Here is a 15,146-nt window from a genome sequence, read left to right on the forward strand (position 1 = left end):
CATCGGTCCTCCCATCTCTGCCTGTGCGGGGACTGTGGTGCATCGGTCCTCCCGTCTCTGCCTGTGCGGGGACTGTGGTGCATTGGTCCTCCTATCTCTTTGCCTTGTGAATCTCTGTCCTTTATACACACACACAGGCAACACACATTTGGGTCTCTTTCATCTTAAAAGAGAAGGATTTAGTACTCTCTCCTTCCCTCTAGAACCAAAGTTAGAACATAAAGTAAGATTTATGTTCTCACCTCGGCCTCCTGCCCGACTGCCCCATTGAGGCCCTGTTCCTGTGGTCACTCATACTGGCCAGATCACTTGGACACTGCACAGCTTATTTTACTTTTGTGCTACATGTGACTCTGTTGGCTGCCTCTCCTGTTTGCTTTCCTTAAATGTATAACATTCTCTGTTACACCTTTTGTTGTACTTTTGCTCATTTGTTAACCTGGACAAAAAATTAACCTGGGATTACTTTTATTTTTATAATTTCATTAGAACTTGTGTCTCTTGGCACGCCCTCTTGGTTCAGCAGTGTCTAGAAAGCTTTAGAATTGTAGATCTGTTTCTGATTTTTAATTTCTCATCTCATTCTAGACATTCTTCTGATAAAGTGTCTAAACTAGAAGGTCAAGTGGAATCTTACAAAAAGAAGCTAGAAGACCTTGGTGATTTGAGGCGGCAGGTTAAACTCTTAGAAGAGAAGAACAGCGTGTACATGCAGAACACGGTCAGTCTGGAGGAGGAGCTACGGAAGGCCAATGCCGCCCGCAGCCAACTGGAGACCTACAAGAGACAGGTGAAAAACAGGAACGTAGTTTCTCGCTGGGGAGTTCAAGCAAGCCCTCCAGTATAGCGTGTGCTGATCAGAAATCTGCTGGCTTTTGTTTTCACAGTACTGTTTTTATCTTTTCTTTATTGTATTTATGTTTATCTTATGTTTAAAAAAGTTTAAACTTAGTTCTTATTCAGAGGTTATTGATTGGTCTCTATAGCAGATGCTTTTATTTATTTGTTTCTAATTTATTATGTAATACTTAAGAAATACACAAAAATAAAAGAAAAATACAGCACTAGCTGGGTACTGTGGCAGGTGCTTGTAGTCCTTTGGAGGCTGAGGCAGGAGGATCACTTGGGCTCAGTTTGAGGTTGCTGTGAGCTGTGCCACAGTACTCCACCCAGGGTGTCAGAGATTTTGTGTCAAAAAAAAAAAAAAAAAGAAAGAAAGAAAGAAAATACAACAAATAGTTATGCTAAAAAAATAAAACATACTCTTCCCTCCTCCTTACAGGGAGAAGGCTCTATACTTTCTGTGGTTTTGTTCCCATGAATCTCTTTATACTTTTACTACACCCCTGAAAATTTGGAGCATTTGACATGTTTGAAAACTTTATGTAAATGATACAGTGACAGTGCTCTTGTGTAATTTGGTTTTTTGCTTAATGGTGTATATTTGTGAGGTTTGTTTATGTTGACAGATACAGCTTTATACCGTTCATTTTCACGGCTGTGCAGTATCCCAGAGAGTGACTGCCAAAATTTATCATTTTCCTATTGACAGACACAGGATGTTTCAGCTTTTGTTTTTTTTAATCTATTAAAAGAAATACAGTGAGGCCATAAGTGTTGCACAGATTCTTTTCTGTATATGTGTGAAGGTTTTAGGTCTTTAGGGAATTTCTTAGAGAACCTGCAGTGTAGTTAGATAGCACCAGATTGTTCTCCAGAGTGATTGTATTATCAGCAAGCAGCTTATTACACGAGCTCCTGAGGTTCCCATCACCACCCACACATAGCACTGTCAGACTTTAGATTTGCCAATTCGAAGCATATGTAATGGTGTCTCCTTAGGATTATATTTCGTATTACCCTGAGTGTAAATGCATTTACTAACCGTATTTCTTTTGTGAATTGCCTGCTTTTTAACCTTCTACCCATTTTAAAAATTGAATTGTTTCTTTCTGACCTCTGAAAGTTCTTTTTATCTTCTAGCTATTAATTTTTATCACCTGCACATTTTCTTTTTTGTCTCCTACAGGTCTTTGACCTGCCCTTTTACCTTTTTTGAAGTTGATAATGTTAATATAATGAACTTTAATGAACTTTATCTTTTTCTTTATGAGTTTTGCTTTTTATGTTTGTTGAAGAAATTATTTTCTACTAAGTATCTAAGTCTAATCTCCTCTATTTTCTTTACCAAGATAGAAAGTTTGTTTTGCACGCTTAAGTCTTTGATTGGCCTGGAGTTGGTTTTTATGTAGCGTGTGAGGTGGGGACGGTTTGACACAGCTGCTGTCTGTGTGGATAAGCGTCATCCTGTGTCCTTTACACAGCAGTCCACTGCTTCACACGCCCGCCGCTCTGCCGTAGGGTCTCAAGTTCCACGTGTGCACGGCTTGTTTCTGGGCGTCTCTTCTGTGCCCTTGGCCTCCTCCAGCTGTTTGTTCACCAATACCACACTCCTGTTTCTATACATTCTTAGTAACCTCAGTGTATGGTAGTACAGACCTCCGTACCTTGTTCTTTGTCAGAATTTTCTTTTTTTTTTTTTTTTTTTTTGAGATGGAGCCTCAAGCTATCCCCCTGGGTAGAGTGCCATGGCATCATGCTCACAGCAACCTCCAACTCCTGGGCTCAAGCGAGTCTCCTGCCTCAGCCTCCCAGGCAGCTGGGACTATAGGCGCCCGCCACAACGCCTGGCCATTTTTTGGTTGCAGCCATTATTGTTGTTTGGCGGGCCCGGGCTGGGGATTCGAACCCGCCACCTTAGGTGTATGTGGTTGGCGCCTTAGCCGCTTGAGCCACAGGCGCCAAGCCAGAATTTTCTATTCTTGGCCCTTTGCTTGCCCTTTAACCCCAAGCCTTTGCAGTTAGATAAGACCTGGAGTCTGTTGGTCAGTTTGGGGAGAGTTGCTCCTACCTGTGAGCACAATTTATTTATTCACGTCTTTCTATTTATTCACGTCTTTCAGTTAAGTTTGATAATGCTCCTCTAAAAATCATCAGTGTATTTCATCATGTTGATTCTTAGGTGCTTTATGCTGTGGTTGGGTTGTTGTTAGTGCGGTTAGATAAAGACAGATGGCGTTTTTAGTCTGTTGATGATTTACATGAACGAAATTGATTTTTATATGTTGATTTCTGTATCCTTGCAAAATTCTCTTGTTACTTCTTATAATGTCTGTAGATTCTCTTTTCAGAAGTGACACAGTAAACAAGTAAAAGCTGTTACGTTTCTTTCTGCTTCATATTCTTTTTTTCTTCTGACTCAATATGCCTGGCCTTTAATACAAGTGGAAACAATAATAGTGGGAAACGGTCCTGCTGGTATCCTACTGACATAAGGATCGCGCAGTTATTTGACACCGCCTTTTATTAGGATGCAGAAATTCTATTTTCCCAATTTGCTCAGAATTTCTAGCCTAAGTGGATGTTGGATTTAATCTACTATTTTTCCTACATCTACTGAGAGAGTCTTATGCTTCTCCTTTCTATTAACATGGTGAATTATATTAGTGAATTTTAAAAACTTAAACCATCCTTGCATTCTTGAGATAAACTCAAGTTGTCCTGGTGAATTTATTTGTTGTTTTCATGTTGTTTCGTTCACTTTTTTTGTTCTCTTAGAATATTTTCCTTTTATGAATCACTTGAAATTTTCTCTCTCATAATTTCCTTATCTGATTTTGGTATTGAACTTTTACTTAGTTGGAGAGTGGCCTCTGTTGCCGTCCTCAGAATTTGTATAGTATATATATTTTGTATTTGACAATTCCAATCTGAAATCCTTGGAGATCTTACCGTCCTATTTTGTTGTTGTTATTGCTGTTGGTGTTTTCCATCAACACTGTTCCTTGGCCTTTGTAATTTTGGATTTGTTCTCTTAATGCCGCATCTTTGTCTTCGAGAATCCTGGGTCATGGTTGAGGTTTGCTCCTACAGAGGATATGTGTGTCTGTTCATGCCAGATTTTCCACAGCATAACCAACTAGGACCACTTTAAATTTAATTTACTTGGCTCAGATTTTCCTAGACAAGGCAAATAGAAAAACTCAAACACAAATTCATGTATTATTAATAGACCGTGATTAGAAATTTCCAAGTTACACATTTTTAAACCCAAAGCGCTCCTTTACTTTTCCAGCTGATGGACTTTTTTTTCCTAAGCCACCTGTGACTGACTCATAGACTTTCAAAGCCCCAGGTGGTTTAACTACCTCCTGTCTCCTGTTACACTCAGAGCTGTGCTTATGGTGTTGGCAGTTGGCTTACAAGATTTTCTTCTGTATTTTATTTGTATTTCATTGTTCCCAGAGCGCCCACGTGCTCTTCCTGTTCCTGTTTAGCCGCTGAGGATTTCCCTCACTTTCTTGTAAGCTTCCCTATGCAGTTGGGCCTCCCCTCCTCCTGACCACTTCTTTTGTTTCATACAAAAGGTATTTCAGACTGCTCAGTTATCTGTATTGCTCGAGATGACAATCCTGAAGATTCTTATTATTCTGAATGTTGTTGTTCTGGATGATTCTGGTTTGGAAACCCACAGGCTCTGGGCAGATTTTTATTCCTAGCTCTCTCCATTGTGTTTGGCCGCAGGATCATATGTATTTACTTGAATAATTGAGTGTAATCTCATAGAACATAGAAGAAAATCATGGTAATGTCTAATGTTTCAAATTATAAAAAGTAATGGTATTTTTCTGTATCAGGTAGTAGAGCTACAAAATAGATTATCTGAAGAATCAAAGAAAGCAGATAAATTAGATTTTGAATATAAGCGGCTAAAAGAAAAAGTTGACAGTCTCCAGAAAGAAAAGGATGTGAGTATATGTATTAGGCATTTCAATGTTGAGCATTCCTAATGTTAAGGCAACAATATTGGCATTTTTAAACATTATCCCTTCTGTTTATGAATTAAAAAATTAGAGATTCTATTTTTAAATTATAAAAGATTTTCATTTGCAATAGATCTAAAATAAAAGATAAAAAGAATATTTTTACTTCTATTCTAATTTCTGTTGTATTTATCATTTGTACCATTACTTCCTCTTTTACCTTGTTCTGCTCATGACTTTCTATAAATCTGTGTAGCTTTTCTGTTTTCTCTGTGTTTAATGTAAGGACTCTTTGTTGTTCAGCATATTTTAGATCTTTGAAAAATATTTTTACTTTGTCATGATGTATGAATATTTAACGTCTTTGATCTTTTATGTTTAATGAAAAGAATGTTAAGAAATTACTCGCTGTTAGGGTTGGAGACAGTGCTGATTCTCGTGTTTAACTGGACAGCACTGCCTTGCTCAGGGTAGATATTCAGTATTGTTAAATTAGAAAAGAAGTTTTTCTTTTTCCACCTTAATTTCATAAAAAGTCATAAGGCGAAGCATGTTCATGTTCACTGTTGTTTGTCATTCTGAGGGGGGGAGGCAAAGACCACTGACGAATCAGTTCATAATCCCTGGCGCTCACCTTCCTGTGTTCATGTCCCGCCAGAGGCTGAGAACAGAAAGGGACTCGCTGAAGGAGACCATTGAAGAGCTTCGCTGTGTGCAGGCCCAGGAAGGGCAGCTCACAACGCAAGGTAAAGACATTTTGGGAGCCCCCCAAATAATTTATTTCCAATGGTTTCAGTAAAAATACTAAGTTCACTTTAAGATGATTGCACCAACAGATGAAAGTAAAAACTTGGTAACAAGGCAGTAAAATTGATATACATTTTTAAACTGTTACCCAGATTGTTTTTTTTGAGATAGAGTCTTGCTTTGTTGCCCTCAGTAGAGTGTTGGCATCAGTAGCTCACAGCAACCTCAAACTCTTGGACACAAGCTATCTTCTTACCTCAGCTGCCCAAGTAGCTGGTACTAGAGGTGCCTACCACAACTCCCAGATATTTTTAGAGATGGGGTCTTTCTCTTGCTCAGGCTGTTCTCGAACCCGTGAGCTCAGATAATCTGCCCACCTCAGCCTCTCAGAGTGCTAGGATTACAGGCATGAGCCACTACCCCCAGCATAGCTTATTTTTTCTAGTATAGCAGAGATGGGGTCTTGCTCTTGCTTAGGTTTATTCCAAACTCTTGAGCTCAAGTAATCCAGTATAGGTACACACCCGTAGTCCCAGCTACTCGAGAGGCTGAAGCAGGAGGATCGTTGGAGCCCAAGAGTTTGAGGTTGCTGTGAGCTATGATGTCACAGCTCTCTACCCAGGGTGACAGAGTGAGACTCAGTCTCAAAACAAACAACAACAAAAAAAAAGAAGAAAGGGATTATCTATTTTGCTTGTTCACATGCAAAAGAATGAAACTGGATCCTTACCTTACGCCATATGTAAAAATTAACTGAATATGGGTCAAAGACCTAAACATAAGAGCTAAAATTATAAAACTTTTAGAAGAAAACAGAGTAAAATCTTTATGACATTGGATTTGGCATTGATTTACTGGAATTAATCCCAAAAGCACAGGCATGAACAAAAAAATATAAAATGGACTTTGTCAGAATTAAAAACTTTTATGCCTCAAAGGAAATTGTAAACAGGGTGATAACAATCCCCAAATGGAAGAAAATATTTGCAAATCATAAATCTGATCAGGGACTAATATCCAGGATACACAAACAGTTTCTACAACTTGACAGAGACAGCAAAAAACCCCCAAACAACAACAAAAAAAACCACCACCACCATCTGTTCCAGAACTAGAATAGACATTCTCCACAGAGGACACACAGGTGGCAGATAAGCACATGGGAACGTGCAGAGCTTCATTAGTCACTAAAAAAGGTGACTGTCACCACCAAAAAGGTGGTGTCACCAATTACGAGAGCTGTTACCCAAAAACAAAGAAAAAGAAAAATAAGTGTTAAGTGTTGGCAAGGATGTGGAGAAATCGGAAGCTTGTGCATTGCAGTGGGCATGTAAAATGGCTTTTCAAAAAAAGTTAAGCAGAATTACCATGTGAACCAGCAGTCTCATTCTTAAGTATAGGTATATATCCAAAACAATTGAAAACAGACTCAGCCAGGTAATTATACACAAATGTTCATAGCAGTGTTATTCACAGTAGCCAAAAGATGGAAACAACTTCACTGTCCTATTGATAAACAAACACGCTATGTAGATACCATGGACTATTATTCAGCAAAAAAAATGAATGAAGTTTTGGCCGGGTGCGATGGCTCACACCTGTAATCCTAGCACTCTGAGAGGCCAAGGTGGGAAGATGACTTGAGCTCAGGAGTTTGAAACCAGCCTCAGCAAGAGCAAGACTCTGTCTCTACTAAAAATAGAAAAACTGGCTGGGCGATGTGGCAGGCACCTATAACCTCAGTTACTGAGGAAGCTGAGTCAGGAGGATCACTTCACCCCAGGAGTCTGAGGTTGCTGTGAGCTAGACTGAGGCCATAGCACTGTAGCCTGGGCAACAGAGTGACACTGTCTCAAAAAAAATTTTTGATAAATTCTGCAACATGAATGAATCTTTAAAATACCATGTTAAGTGATGTAAGCCAGGCACAAATAACAATTATTGTATCCACTTACATGAAGTATCTAGAACAGGCAAATCATTGAGAGAGGCAGAAAGTCTAAGGCTCCTGAGGGCTGGGGAAGGAGAAATGGGGGGTTCTAGCTTAACGGTCACAGAATTTCTGTTTTGCATGACAGTTAAATAGTATTGTTTAAATGGTAAAATAATACAGGTAATAATATCATAAGACTACCATGACATGGTCTTTTACTTGAGAAAAACAACGATTTCAGCTGTTAAAATCAATACTCAAATCAGGTTAGTACAAGTTAACTGAAGGAAGCAACTGTGCTTTCTATTAACCTTATTTCCATGTTTGTATACTTATAGGGTTAATGCCTTTGGGAAGTCAGGAGTCTTCAGACAGTCTGGCAGCAGAGATTGTTACACCTGAAATCAGGTAAGGAGCTAAGGATGTTCAAAGTCACACTGCACAGTATTCCTGGAAAACACTCCTCTACAATGTTCAGAGGATCAGTTCCTTATTCTTCATTACTGACACTTTGAACTTGAACTTCAGTGTTGAATTTTCATGTTTTCAGCTTGTTAGAAGCTTTCTTCAACTGGCCCTACAGAGAATTAATTTTCATGCTTCAACAGGCCAGTCCTTCTGCATACAAAGGAAACTAACTAATGTGTCCGAACCTTGAGTATCCCCAGCAGACGTTTAGCAGTGGCCTATAGGCAATGCCTGTGCTTTTTGCTATAGACTTGTGAAATAGTTACTAAGATTTACCTGTGGTGGCTCATGACTGTAATCCCAGCACTTGGGAGGCCAAGGCTGGTGGAATGCCTGATCTCACAGGTTCTAGATCAGCCTGTACCACAGCGAGACCTGGTCTCTGAAAATAGCTGGGCATTGTGGTGGGCTCCCTATTTGGGAGCCTGAGGCAAGAGAATCGCTTAAGCCCAGGAGTTGGAGGTTGCTGTGAGCTGTGATGCCATGGCACTCTACCAAGACTAACAACAACAAAATAATGACCTATAAACCCCATAGAATGACCTGGGAAAGACAGAATGTATAGACAGGAGAAAATCTCTCCCTATCCCTGCTGCTCTTCCCTCAGTGATGCCTTATTTTTTACTGAGTCATTGCATTTTAAAAATTCCATTTACTTCACTCTAACCTAGCTATATGCACAAGAGTTAAGAGTAGGTGGGGGAGGCCCCAAGGGTCCAGTGGGAAGAAGGTGATAAATCCAGCTATTGCCACTTCCTTTTCTGGGTCAGTTTTCCCATTTTGAAAATTGACACTGATCTTGATTCCTTACAACATCCTTTGGGTATTAAATGAAGTAATGGTTGTGTAAAAATTTTTATTTATAAACTATAAAAGTTAAAATAAGCACTGAAATTTTTGGTGAATAAATGAAGGTAATTTATTTTCATTTGTTGGCATTTAAGTATAAATAAAATAAGTACAACGCAGCACCACGTCTGGGGCGTCTTGTGTGTGCCTACTTTTCAGCCGTCTGATAATGCTACTTTCTGATTGAACTGATAAAGTTAGTTGAATTGGCCAGGTGAGGTGGCTCATGCCTGTAATCCTAGCAGTCCCGGAGGCGGAGGTGGGTGGACTGCTTAAGCTCAGGAGTTCAAGACCAGCCTGAGCAAGAGCAAGACCCGGTCTTTGCTAAAAATAGAAAAATTAGCCAGGTGTTGTGGCGGGAGCCTGTAGTCCCAGCTACTTGGGAGGCTGAGGCACAGGATCGCTTGAGCCCAGGAGTTTGAGGTTGCTGTGAGCTGGGTGAATCCCATGCCTCTCTAGCCTGGACAACAGAGTGAGACTGTGTCTCAAAAAAAGAAAAAAAAATTGTAGAGTGAATACATAATATTTATAAATACGTCATTATGTCCAGAAAGCCACAATTTTAAGGAAGCCTATTGGTGGTAATACAGTTGGCTTTCTAAACTAAGAACAAGCAGAAAGATTCAATAAATAGGGCTTTCCTGAGTATGTCTAGACAAAAATCAAAATATGCTCTATGCCCAGAATAGCTTTCAAGAAAATGGAATGATAGAGATGAAAATCCTGCAGCGTATGTCATAGACAGTGGCCTTCATTGATGATAAAGGTGGAGAAATTGGAAATCTCATAAACTGGGGTAGAAGATTAAAGCAGTATAACTTTTCCTGTTAGCAGAATGTGTCTGTTATCTAAAAATGCACCTGTCTTTTGACCCCAGAATTATTTGGGGGGGAATTATTCTTAAGGAAATAACAGAGGATGTATAGAAAGATATATTTACAAAGCTGATCATTATTAATTTGTTAAAGCTCTAAAGTCTAAATGCCTGGTAACCGAGCATTTGATGAAATAAGTGATGATTCATTCATATATTTCAACACCATGTCATTTAAAATATTAAAGTATAATATTTAATGCTATGAAATGATTGCGAAATTTTAAGTGTAAATAGCTGATACCAGAGTAATTTGTTCTGTGTGATCCTATATTTTTAAAGTGTGTGTCAGTATCTGCATAGCATTGGAAGGGTCTGTTTCAACGGTTGTGTTTTTGCACCATAGGATTGTGAAGGGAATGTATTTTATTTTTGTTTGTGTTTTTTTCCTGTACGATGACTATGTTTACTTTGTAATTGAAAAATAAGAAGTCAGTATTGCCCGTATACAAAACATATCAAGTTCTATATAGTTGCTTGAATTGGGTCACAGATTCGACGCTTGCCTTTTCAGCAGGAAGGGTAAAATACTTTTTAAGATTTATGGGTTTACAAAATAAGAGGAGAAATTTGTGTGTTTCTTATTTTGATTTGGTTTTTCTTTTTCTGTGAAAAACACAGCTTTTCGTAGTATCTCAGATCTGATAGTACTGTCTTTGTGGGGCTTACTAAAAATGACCCTGTGTAAAGAACGGACTATATCTTCTGCAAATCCATCTTCATAGGAATTAATATTCAATTGTGTTATTCTGTAATAAATGTGGTGGCAAGTTCTGTGTGCTTGTCACTTTTAACATCCCTCAACGTAAGCTTTTGGCTTAGCACAAAGGGCTCTAAACAATGAAGTCTAACAGCGTAATGCTAATAATCTGCTTGTTACACAATAGTTTCTTGTGTCTATGGGAATGGATGGACTGTGTATCTTGAAGACAACCCTCTTGGTGCCACCAAATGATGGGTAATTTAAGAGCATAGCATTAGAGACCATGTTTCCTGATGAGAACCAAAGAAAAAAATGAATGAATACATTCACAACTTAAATATGTAAATCAGAAAGGAAATAGGATTTTAAAATCTCATTCATTTACAAACTTTGATCTTTAGAGACAATGTTCTATTGAGATTAGCCATTCTGAAAAGAAAGTACTTAACACTTGAAATGTAATGTCCTAGCCAATTGTAATCGGTGCTAAATTAGCTGTAGGTACTTTGTTTTTATTTCTGTATAATGTATCTGTACCCATGCTTAGTTGAATTTTGATACCTATATTGCATTGATGGACCAGATGATCCGTTTTTATTTTGCTCATGCAGGGAGAAACTTATTCGTCTGCAGCATGAGAATAAGATGTTAAAACTTAACCAAGAGGGTTCAGACAATGAAAAAATTGCCTTACTGCAGAGTCTTCTAGATGACGCAAATCTACGCAAGAATGAGCTGGAGACGGAGAATAGGTAGAGTACATACAGGTGGCACAAGTTTCCCTCATTTGCCTGGATTTCGATGCCCTTGAACAAAACCAGTGTGATCTTTGTAAACTACTGTCCGATCCTATTTCCCCTTCTTACAACCCTCAGTATCACCCAAGACTTAGGGACCCAGACTGGTCTGCTGAATGTCCATTGTAATGACCTAGAGAATTTAAGAAGGTCAGATGCTGGAATCGAGGTTTGTGGATTGTAGGATAATCTCAGAGAATCTCAGTTCCCTTCGAAGTGGTGCCCAGTCTATTCCTTTTCTCCTCCAGTTTTGTCCCTGGCTGTTCTTTCCCCCATAGCTTACCTGTCAGCCACACTGTCCCTGAACTCACTGCACCCTCTCATTTTCCTGGGCGCTCTGTCCTGAAACCCTGTCCACCCTTAGCCACAGGAGCATTTTATTCTTGGTTATAGTCTCAGTGTCAAGCCTGCTTGGCTCCTACAGACTCCCTCCTTCTTTGGTAGATCGCTGCCTCTCCTGTAGCCTCTGTGAACTGTCTTGAAGTCTTTACCTCTTTGGATGTTGTCTGTTTATTTGGTTACATTTTTACTTCCACATTAAACCAGAGTTCCTTGAGTGCAGGATTTTTTGATACTGGTGCTGAGCACAGTGCCTGATACATGGACTCCATAAACACTCACTGATTGAATTTCAGATGAATAGATAACACGTAAGTGCATCAGTTCCAAAAAAATACGTGTCACCCACCCCTACGTTAGAAGTCATCATTAGAAATTTCAAGCAATACAAAAAATAATCAGAAAAGTCAGCTGTGACTCATGACACAAGACAACTACTGTTCTGTTGTCCCACGAGACTTTGTTTTCTGACTATACGCTCTGCCTAACCAATATGACAACCTAAAGAAAAAGGCATAAATAAGTCAGTACTTAGAAAATTAATGTATGTTTGATTTCTAGGCTGGTGAATCAAAGACTTCTGGAAGTACAGTCACAAGTAGAAGAACTGCAAAAGTCTTTACAGGATCAAGGCTCAAAAGCCGAAGATGTAAGTTTTAATATGCACCAACCGTGGTTCAACAATTTTACAATGTTGAAAAGCTATAACTTTTATTTATTATTTGATGGTCTCTATCAAAATAATTTCACATTCTGTTGGTCCTAGAAAGAAGCAGTATTTTCCTTTTTACTCACGTTCCTTATAAAAAGACCAGGCAGTACTTTGTTATCTCTTTCAGGGTCCCTCTGCTGGGAATCAGAAGTTCACTTCCTGTCATAGCTGAGGCATGAGTTGAGGCTTTATGTTTTAAATGCGTTCAACTCAGTATTCAAAGATAAAATATGAGGTTCCCTCCTTTGGTCAAAAAAAAAAAATGCTAATAGAAAACTTAGTCTGTTCAAGTAGAAATTTTTAATGTGGAATTGATACTTAAGAAAATAATGTCATCCCTAGAATCCCATCAGCTATAAATTTCTGAATTCCTCCCCGTTCCGGTCATTTTATCTTCTCCCTCCTGCACACCTGCTGCTTCCCTGCCACAGCCCTGCACACGCAGTGCACGCTCACCCCAGTGTCCAGCTGTGTGGAGTCCAGCACCTGTGTCTCCACCCCTACCTGTTAACTGTCTGCCACAGCTAGTGGGTCTCAGGCAGAAGTGTAAATAAGGCATTTTGCAAACCCTTTACATTTAATGAGTGGTAAACAATAAAACAAAGACTTACAAAGTGTTCAAAAATAGTGTTAAGAGGGAGAAAAAACTAAATTTTAGTGGTCAGTCTTTGCTTCAGCCAGCTCTTTTGATTTGTTTTTTTGTTGTTGTTATGTTTTTTTATTTCCTATTACGGGTGTAAAAGCTATAAACTCTGGCATTGGAGCACAAATCTGTTTGTTTCCATTGATAGAGTCATTTTAGGGGATCAACTTCAAAACGGGGGATTTAGCCACATCCATCCAGCCCTATTAACATAAGAGGGTATGAAAACAAAAGGACACAAATAAGGGGAGTCAGGTACATTCACAGGAGATCCTGAGACTACGCGAGATGTAAAAACTCCCGGTGACCACGTTGTGTCAGTTTCTCAGCTAATCTGGAAACTCAGTTTCTCAGCTAATTTGTGTTGGCAGCACCCACTGCTTTCTAAGTTGGGTGATTGTAGAGATGAACCAAAGGGGGTAACATTTCTTAGTTCAGTGAAATCTCTAGGTCCCTTAAACTGAGATGAATGTAAAGTTCATTCTGGTGTCTGAGGAACTTTGAGGAGGCTTTTTGTTGATTTGTTATGTCAGGGAGGAGAAGGGCAAATTGCACATTGGAGATAAAAGTGGAGAAGTACCAGGATCAACTAAACTGTAGTGTCAAGTGATCACCTTGACCTTGGTTCTCTTACTTGAATTAAAGCATTAAAAAAGCATTTATGCTTCAAAAACCAATATGATAAGTTAAAATCTAATTTACAATGCTGTGTGCTGTTACTTTAAGAGTAATAAAAGTATTAAAGAGGACTTTGAGAGGTGAGATGCCAGCCCCATGAAGTACTGTTTGCATAAATTAGTCTCTTCATTTGTCCAGATGCTAATGAGATGCCTTGCTTTAAACTAAGCAGAAATTCTCTCTCAGCACTTTCCTCCATGTAGCAAAGACTCAGATGGCTGAAGCTTTGCCTCCAAATGCTTTAGAGAAAGAACAGTGCGCTGCAGAATGTGGTTCTTCCCCCAGCAGATTTTTTGTTTTGTCTCTCTCCTCTCTTGCTAACCTGCAGTGCTGCGTCTCAGGAGTACGTAACACACAGAGCAGTCGGGCCTGCCAGAGGACCCGGTCCCTCCTGACCAAGAACAGCATAATTTCTGCCTCTTTTGTTGTCTAAAGCCTAGTCCTTTCATGTGACCTTAAGTCAAAGCAGGATGTTTTGCACATTTTTATTATTATTTATTATTATTGTTATGTCATTTGTTTTTAGCATGGAAGCAGAAAAGCATTGTTATATCCAGTCATATGGATAATTTGAGCTAGCCCCAGTATGTAAAACTACAGAGAACAAGACAGGATGAGGAGACCGTAGAAGGAAGAAAAACGTACATTTCTGAAAACAATGTCTGTCTCTTACTTGTGTTCATGAATTACTAACCGATCTTCTCTCGCCTGCTGTGTTTGCCTGGTACTAATTTGTCCTCTCTGTCTCTGGCGTGGTTTCTGCTCAAGGCCATTGTAAGTACGGTTTCCTTTTCATTTTTTATTTTGAGCAGTTTTTTGATTTATTTGATTATCTGCCATCACAGTTGATGGGATTGAAATGTTTAATTAAGGCAATTTCATGCAAAGTGCTTATCAGTGTTACTTGCCTTGTGTAGGTTCGTGACCCTTACCACTAAGACACTTACAGGATTCGAGATCTTAGAAAGCCAAACCCAAAGAAGTCTGCTCTTGGGGTTCCCCCCATCCCACTTCTGCTCCACGCCATTATTAGTGCCTTTACGTCAGTTATTCTGATGCTGGCTTCCTCTTGTCTGGCCTCTCCCGCCACACTGTGTTGATAGTGATAGTCTATTTGTGCAGAGCCTGAAGGGGAGGCCGTGCGCAGATGCTGGGTCTGGCAGACCTGGGTTCTCAGGTCTGTCGCTGGACAGCTGCTGCACACCAGCCTTAGGAGGTTTCCTTGGGGCCACGTGCGTGGCGTGACTTAGCACACTGCCTGACACACATATTAACCACTTATTTAATCATTTTATTCTGTAGTATTATCTCAGTTAAAATTTGTGCTAGAGTCTAATCAAAATATAAGTACAAGATTAAATTTAAAGTTTTAAAAAAGTACAGTAGAACCTCCATAGTTGCCTCCCTCCTTAAGCTAACCTAATGTTCACAGATGGGACGCACACCACACATGCGTATCAGTACACTGGCCCACGCACACCACACGTGCGTGTCAGTACAGTGGCCCACGCGCACCACACGTGCGTGTCAGTACAGTGGGCCACACGCACCACACGTGCGTGTCAGTATACTGGCCCACG

At 39.6% G+C, this 15,146-nt stretch overlaps 1 protein-coding gene across 2 annotated transcripts in view; it reads left to right on the forward strand.

Moving 5' to 3' along the window:
* HOOK3 (hook microtubule tethering protein 3) overlaps nt 1-15,146 on the forward strand; it is an 83,452-nt gene that overhangs the window by 55,210 nt on the left and 13,096 nt on the right. Inside the window, exons 11-17 of one of the 2 annotated variants that reach the window (XM_023515557.1) lie at nt 589-790; nt 4,698-4,808; nt 5,482-5,569; nt 7,842-7,911; nt 11,009-11,149; nt 12,095-12,182; nt 14,335-14,340. In XM_023515557.1, coding sequence (XP_023371325.1) covers nt 589-790; nt 4,698-4,808; nt 5,482-5,569; nt 7,842-7,911; nt 11,009-11,149; nt 12,095-12,182; nt 14,335-14,340 — 706 coding nt within the window. The remainder of the gene's footprint in view (nt 1-588; nt 791-4,697; nt 4,809-5,481; nt 5,570-7,841; nt 7,912-11,008; nt 11,150-12,094; nt 12,183-14,334; nt 14,341-15,146) is intronic. The other variant, XM_003793910.3, reaches the window with a different exon arrangement.

This window comes from Otolemur garnettii, unplaced genomic scaffold (genome assembly GCF_000181295.1).
Source record: "Otolemur garnettii isolate 467f Iridium unplaced genomic scaffold, OtoGar3 scaffold00074, whole genome shotgun sequence".
Classification (NCBI taxonomy): Eukaryota; Metazoa; Chordata; class Mammalia; order Primates; family Galagidae; genus Otolemur; species Otolemur garnettii.